Source organism: Muscardinus avellanarius (assembly GCF_963383645.1).
Source record: "Muscardinus avellanarius genome assembly, chromosome: 22".
NCBI classification, from domain to species: Eukaryota; Metazoa; Chordata; class Mammalia; order Rodentia; family Gliridae; genus Muscardinus; species Muscardinus avellanarius.
In genome coordinates, this window is record NC_137808.1 from 5,767,315 (window position 1) to 5,774,889 (window position 7,575).

The 7,575-nt window shown below is 43.5% G+C and overlaps 1 protein-coding gene across 1 annotated transcript in view; it reads right to left on the reverse strand.

Moving 5' to 3' along the window:
* Window positions 1-7,575, reverse strand: part of PPARG (peroxisome proliferator activated receptor gamma) — a gene marked incomplete at its 3' end in the record, with an annotated part of 75,773 nt that overhangs the window by 18,414 nt on the left and 49,784 nt on the right. Inside the window, exon 6 of the mRNA XM_080718092.1 lies at window positions 751-1,201. Within this exon, the coding sequence (XP_080574218.1) occupies window positions 751-1,201 (451 nt within the window). The remainder of the gene's footprint in view (window positions 1-750; window positions 1,202-7,575) is intronic.

The window sequence follows — 7,575 nt, forward strand, 5'->3', positions numbered from 1 at the left end:
GAGCCTCACTCAGTAGCTGAGGCTGGCTTCGAACCTGCGCGATCCTCCTGTCTCAGCCTCCTGAGCGTTGCTGTAGGTAGGTAGGTAGGTAGGTACGTATGTATTGTTGTTTTGGTGATACTGAGTATTGTTACACCCCGGTCCTTTTTATTTTTTATTTTGAAACCGGATCTCGCTAAGTTGTTGAGAATCTCACTGAGTTGCTGAGGCTAGCCTTCAACCTATGAACCACTTATCTCAGTCTCCCAAGTTCTGGGATTACAAGTGAGCTCCACTGAACCCGACTCAAGTCGTACCTTATTTGTGGTGAGGAAGGAACATAACTCGACTCAAAAGGCTTAGAAATGCCTTCTCTCTGCCCTGTGGGCATCATCTGCTAAGCTATGCATGCTGTTACTTCAATAAAATAAAGATTGGGTTGGCATTCTGGGAAAGAAAGGAAGAAGAACTCAAAGTAAAAGGAGAAGAAGGCATCCAATCTAGGGTTGGATTTTCCTAGGAAAAAGATAAATCAGAGGGATAAAATGTGAACTCTTCCTCACAGCCATCAGTTGGCAAATCTGTGACAGGAAATATCCCTTCTTGGTTATGTGGCAGGGTTAGTGACACTATCATGGTGTTATGTTATTTGCATCTCTTATATGAAAGAGTGTAGTAAGGGTCACGTAACGAGGAGCACAGATGCACGGTAAAGGAATTAAAAAACTTTCCACCTACCCGTCTCCGTGAAGAGCAAAAGACGCAACTTACCTCCGCTGAGGATAATGACAGCTATAAATATTGCCAAGTCGCTGTCGTCTAGTTCCAGTGCGTTAAACTTCACAGCAAACTCGAATTTGGGCTCCATAAAGTCTCCAAAGGGCTTCCGCAGGCTCTTGAGGAACTCCCTCGTCATGAACCCCTGGCCCTCCGATATGAGGACGCCGTCTTTATTCATGAGGGAGGCCAGCATTGTGTAGATGATCTCGTGGACACCGTATTTGAGGAGAGTTACTTGGTCGTTCAAGTCGAGGTTCACAAATCCAGGAATATTCTTGGCATACTCGGTGATCTCCTGCACGGCTTCCACGGAGCGGAACTGGCATCCCTGGAAGATGCGGATGGCCACCTCTTTGCTCTGCTCCTGCAGGGGAGCGATGTGCTTGAACTTGATATTGTCCTCTCCCATCATTAAGGAATTCATGTCGTAGATAACGAACGGCTGCAGAGAAAACGGGGGGAAAAAGTAGGAGCTGAGTCAGCGATGTCTCATTCACAAGGAAGGCCATCCCAGCTCAGAAAATTATTTCTTTATAACCATTTGCTTCTGTTAACTAAAATTAAAAAAAAAAAAAGGGCTGGGGGTATAGCTTGCAGACAGAATGCCTCTGGGTTCAATCCCCAGGACCACACCTATACAAAAAAGACCATCCTGAGAAACCATTCTTATCTTTCATCCTTATCATTTGCTGAGACCAAACATATTTCACCAATTATGGTCTATTTTTTTTCTTCCCCTTCAGCTTACACTATTAACACTTTTCCTATGACTGGCTAATGGTTCTGATTTGTTTGATTTTTGAAATGATGCAGAAATCTGTTGTCTATTTTAGCTTTTAACAGAATACATTTTTAACTTTCTTTCAGCAAAAAAAAAAAAAAAAAAAAAAAATCAGCAACTCAGGGATAAAAAGACCTAAAGTAATCTTGCATTTTTAGATTAAATTTACCCAGATCACAAATGAAACACAGAGTGCACATAAAACACACTTCACTATAAAAATCACTCTGAAAACCGATTAGAAATATTAAGCCAAGAAAATGTCTGCTTCTTTTTTTAATGTTCTGGAAGCCATCTGTTTCGGAGAAAGCAAATGTAGAAGGCCTGTGGGTAAAAGCTGCAAAAAAAAAAAAAATTAAGGAAAAATAAAGATGGTTTTGAATTTATTTTTTAAAAAATCTGCCCTTCTGGGTTAACTAATCAATACATGCATGAATTACTGATGTGTGTAATAGGCCTCTTTCAAAATCACGTTGTGTCGGTCAGGAAATTTTCACATTTTCTTGTATAGAATTAATCAAAGGTTTTCAGGCACATTGCGAAATTCTCAAGGGTATTCTCAGTATTTGTGCACTTGATAGCACTGGAGTGAGAAATGAAGGTAGCTGGGTTCTAGATTCGGTTCTGTGGTTGATTGTGTGACTTAGAGAAAAGTAATTTACCCTTCAAGGCCTCAAATTTCTTGGCTGATAGAAGTGGATAATATCAGAAGGTCTTTCTTTCTTTCTTTCTTTCTTTCTTTCTTTCTTTCTTTCTTTCTTTCTTTCTTTCTTTCCGTTTCTTTCTTTTCTTTCTTCAGTACTGGGGATGGAACCCAGGGGCATTCAACCTCCGAGCTACACCCCCTGACCTATTTTTTATTCTTTATTTTGAAACAGGGTCGGTTCGTTCTTTCTTTCTTCCTTTCTTTCTTTCTTTCTTTCTCTCTCTCTCTCTCTCTCTCTCTCTCTCTCTCTCTCTCTCTCTCTTTCTTTCTTTCGCACTGGGGATGGTTCCATGAACCCAGGGGCATTCTACCTCTGAGCTACACCCCCAACACTATTTTTTATTCTTTATTTTGAAACAGGGTCTCACTGAGTTGCAGAGGGCCTCACTAAGTAGCTGAGGCTGTCCGCGAACCGCGATCCTCCTGTCTCAGCCTCCTGAATGCTGGGATGACAAGTGTGCACCGCCACGCCCGGCTGTCAGAAGTTTCTATCTCTTTGTGGGAGGAACCTCTAGCGGGATCTCTCACAAGTCATGTGGATGTATTTTTGTGAACGGAGGTATATGTGCATGTGTGCGTACAAGCATGCACAGTAAACGTGAAGTCTCTGTTGTGTCAAAAGCAAAGTTTTAGCCCAGCGTGGTGGCACACACCTGCAATCCCAGTACTTGGGAGGCAGAGACAGGCGAATCGCAGATCCTAAGCCAGCCTCAGCAACTTAGGCTCTCAAGTTAATGAGACCCTGTTTCCAAATAGAAAATAAAATAGGGCTGGAGGTGTAGCTCAGAGGCAGAATGTCTAAGGCTGAGACAGGAGGATCGCGGTTCGCGGCCAGCCTCAGCTACTTAGTGAGGCCCTTTGCAACTCAGTGAGACCCTGTTTCAAAACAAAGAATAAATAAAAAAGAGAGCTGGGGGTGTAGCTCAGAGGTAGAATGCTCCTGGGCTCCATCCCCCGTACCACACACACACAAAATGTTGACCGGACTCACAAACTTATACGTGATATCAACACCATATACTTGAGTTATTCTAGAAGTACTTCTGTCACCCCAAAATTCACTTCAGCTGTACTGTTTAGCAACCCCTAAAAGGAGCCAAGATGTGCGGACCCAAGCGTGGATTTTCCTGCTGTTTCTAACTAATTCTTCAAGGCAAATTGTGCCCCTTGTGTTTCGCAGACATTTTACTTTTGGTTTATTTTACTGTTCCCCCTCCTCGGCGTGGTTATTATTAATGGTATAATTAAAAAAGAGGATGAGGAGATAAAAAAAAAGATGCGTGAATCACACCCATTAAACGTATTGCACTCTGCCAGAAGGTTAGATTGTAATCAGGAGATAGTTTGTATGGATCATGATGTATATTTCACGAACATGGAGAAAATGTGGTGTTATTTGATTTTCTTTTTTGATCTACCAGGAGTTATATAGTGTATAATTTATATTAATAAAATAGTGGCTTTTAGCCAGGCGTGGTGGTGCACGCTTGTAATTCCAGCGCTTGGGAGGCTGAGACAGGAGGATCGCGCAGGTTCGAAGCCAGCCTCAGCTACTGAGTGAGGCTCTCAGCAACTTAGTGAGACCCTGGTTCCAAATAAAGTATAAAATAGGTCTGGGATTATAGCCCGGAGGTAGAAAAGCCCCTGGGTTCCACCCCTAGTACCACATACACACAAAAAAAAATCATGGCTTTTGTTACTGCCATACAAATATCATTGTATGGACATCTTAGAAGTCCAGTTGTATGTTCATGAGAACAAACATCACCAAAATAAACTCCTCCCCAAGCTAGGGGCATGGCTCCATGGTATAGTGCCTGCCTGCTTAGCATGCATAAAGCCCTGGGTTCAACACTCCAAAACATAAAAAATAAGAATAATAAAAATAACAACTAAAAATTCCCTCTTTGCACTTGGAGTGACTGTTCCCACAACTGCCCACTCAACTTTCAGATGAACTTCTGCCAACCATTGGGCTTCTTGGCACCGAAAGTGTGCATAAAATTCTTCCAAGTCCATGTAAGTGATTTATCTGGAACTATGCCCTGATAAATCACCCTTGTGACTCTTCCTCCTTACTTCCCCGTCCCCTCATATAAAGCCCCAGGTTCCTGTTTTTGCAACCCTGGGATAGCTGAACACAGGGCACCAAATCCTGCTAATTTTCCCTCCCAATTTAACAACAATGTGCCTTGAACCCGTTGGCAATCAATGTTGCTCAGGATTTCCTGGCAGTAAACTGCCAAGGACAGAGAAAGGAATTGGCACCCCCATCACCATACCAGTCCAGTTGTTTTTTTTTTTTTTTAAAGCCCTTCAGCATTCATTCCTTATTTCTGTATTTATTTTTGTACTTGGGATTGAACCCAGAGGCGCTCGACTACTGAACTATATCTCCAGCCCCTTTTTCATTTCTTATAATGAGACAAGGTTGTGCTAAGTTGCCAAGGCTGGCCTCGAACTCACAGAACTCCTCCTGCCTCAGTGTCCCCAGCAGCTGGGGTCACAAGCCTGCACCACGGCTGGCTTCCTTTACCTTTCTGGCAAAGCATTCTGGGTACTGACATGCAAATGAACACCAGCTATAATTCTGTTGTATTCTCTAGTTATATCTGATAATGCTATTTTTTTTTTTTTTTTTGGTGGAACTGGGGATGGAACCCAGGAGCATTCTATGCTCCCAGTCCTATTTTTTTTTAATTATTCTTCATTTTGAAACAAGGTCTAAGTTGCAGAGGCCCTCACTAAGTAGCTGAGGCTGCCTGCAAATCGAGATCTTCCTGTCTCAGCCTCCCAGGTACTGGGATTACAAGCTTGCGCCACCGTCCCTGGTTGATGATGTTATTTTAACTACATTTTTTTTTTTTGACGTCTACTTAGATTATTTCCACTTTTCTGTAGACCTGTCAAATTGCAAGAGTGAACCTTGCTGGTCTATTTTTCTTTGCATCCAATTCACTATTTCTTAGATGGTACATAGTCTACCTGAACATTGCTTTCACATTTCACAGGAGACCTTACCCGTCAGCCTACTAAAAGGGAGTGGCTTGCCTAACTACAACTAGGACATGACCAGGGGTGGATCCAGGTTTTATAGGCCCTGAAATGTACTCAGTGGTTGGGGCCTTTTCCGAGAAAAACAATGCAAACCGGGAGAATAAAATGCCTTGGACCCTTCTCAGAGCAGTCGAAGGGGGCTCTGGAAAGGGGAATCTTTGCAATCTAAGCTTCGTTGGCCTCATGAGGCCCCTGGACATTGAGGATGCGCGTATTTTCCACATTTTGAACATACCAGAAAAAGGCAAGAATGGAATGAGGAAAGCTGAACTTGGACACAACGTCCATTTGGGAAGGCAAAATGGTTTCTGTAAGGGAACCTCAAATTGCTTTGGCGAGATGCACGACATAATTTTTTTGGATCTACTCGGATTTTCCACAATGGCTTCACACCCCAAAGTCGGGATCAGATTAAGGGCACAGTTTCATATAAATGGTTAAACTTAGTTACAGAGCTATGGTATCCCTCCTATGTAGGACATAAAGATAATAGAGAGCCGGGCGTGGTGGCGCACGCTTGTAATCCCCGCGCTTGGGAGGCGGAGACAGGAGGATCGCGCAGGTTCGAAGCCAGCTGTGCTGGCGTAAGAGACCCTGTTTCAAAAATATAAAATAGGTCTGGGAGTGTAGCCCGGAGGAAGGAGGGCTTCCAGGAACCCCAGTACCACCAAAAAAAAAAAAAAAAAAAAAAAAGATAATAGAGAAATAGAGAAATGGGTTCAATGTAAAGTAAGATATTTTCTTTTTTTTTTTTAGGGGGGTGGTTGCTGGGGATTCCACCCAAAGCTTCACCTGTGCTAAGCACAGCCTCTCCTGCTGAGCTATAGCACAAGCCAAGTTTATGTTTTTGAATGGAGAAATAGAACAGTAATCCAATCCTTAGCGATCCGATAACACAATCGCTTTAATGTGCAAGTTAGAGGGGGGGGGATTATATCTAAAGGCTCAAAGTTTATAGCTGCTTTTGGACAATAAACTAGCAAGCTAAAAGATTTGAATGGGAAAGATCAACTACAGCAACACAGGTTTTTCCGGGTGATTCGTCAGCTGGACGCTAGTGTGGGGGACGACTCAACCCTCTCCCTAACAACCCATCACTAGGTGACCTTGTCAGAGTCAAAACTGGCTTGGAAAAATAGGAGCCTCGTCTCACGGGGACTCTCCTGATATTTAGGTATCTCGGGAGGAACAATATATTCTTAAGTCCTATTTTCTTCGTTTTTTGTCTTTTTTCCTTTTTATACTTTGGACCGGTTCTGGTCACATTAGACCTGCTTCGTCGTGAGCTTCAGTGGGTGAATGTCACCCAGAAACACTCTGGTTTGGTTTCCACGATCTCTTTTTTTGCTTCTGCTCTGAAGTCCCTGGTTTTCTCTCCTTGATAATCATGGGATTCAGAACTAACGGGTTCTTCGAGAGTCACCTGCACCGTCATTTTCTAAGTGTGTATCCGTGAGAGTCAAGAGGCTTCCCCAAGTCAGACAGTTCTTAATTAAGCCCTGACCAGCATCCCTCCCACCCGGTGGTTACTGTTCTGTTTTGCTCTTCACCCAAATTCACTTCCTTTTCCAATAAAGTCACTAGTCTAGAGTTAATTGGGGTAGCCGGCGCAGTGGCGCAGGCTTGTGATCCCAGCGCTTGGGAGGCGGAGACAGGGGGATCGCACAGGTTCGAAGCCAGCCTCAGCTACTTAGTGAGGCTCTCAGCAACCTAGTGAGACCCTGTTTCTAAATAAAATAGAAAATAGGTCCCGGAGGTAGAAAAGCCCCTGGGTTCCATCCCCACTACCATACACACACACACACACACACACACACACACACACACACACAATCAATCAATCAATCAATCAATCAATAAAGTTAATTGGGGCTTCTTTTGTTTTTTTGGTGATGGTACTGGGGATTGATTGAGCCCAGGGGCATTCTACCTCTGAGCTATTTTTTTATTTTGGAAAAGGGTATCACTACCTTGTGGAAGGCCTCACTAAGTACCTGAGGCTGGCTGTGAATCTGTGATCTTCTTGCCTCGGCCTCCCAAGTACTGGGATGATAAGTGCGCGCCAGCATGCCTGACCTTCAGCTGGGGCTTTTAAACTGAGGCTCTCTTAGGCTGAGATCTTGAGGCAGCATCTTGAAAGACCATCTCCTAGAGGTGTTAGCGGAGTGCCATATGTGCCGGAGTTTGAAAGCCTGTCAGATGCGATTCTGTTTCTCCAAGGGGTTTCAAAACTTAAGTCAAACAAATGAAAACTTGAATCATTCACACTCAA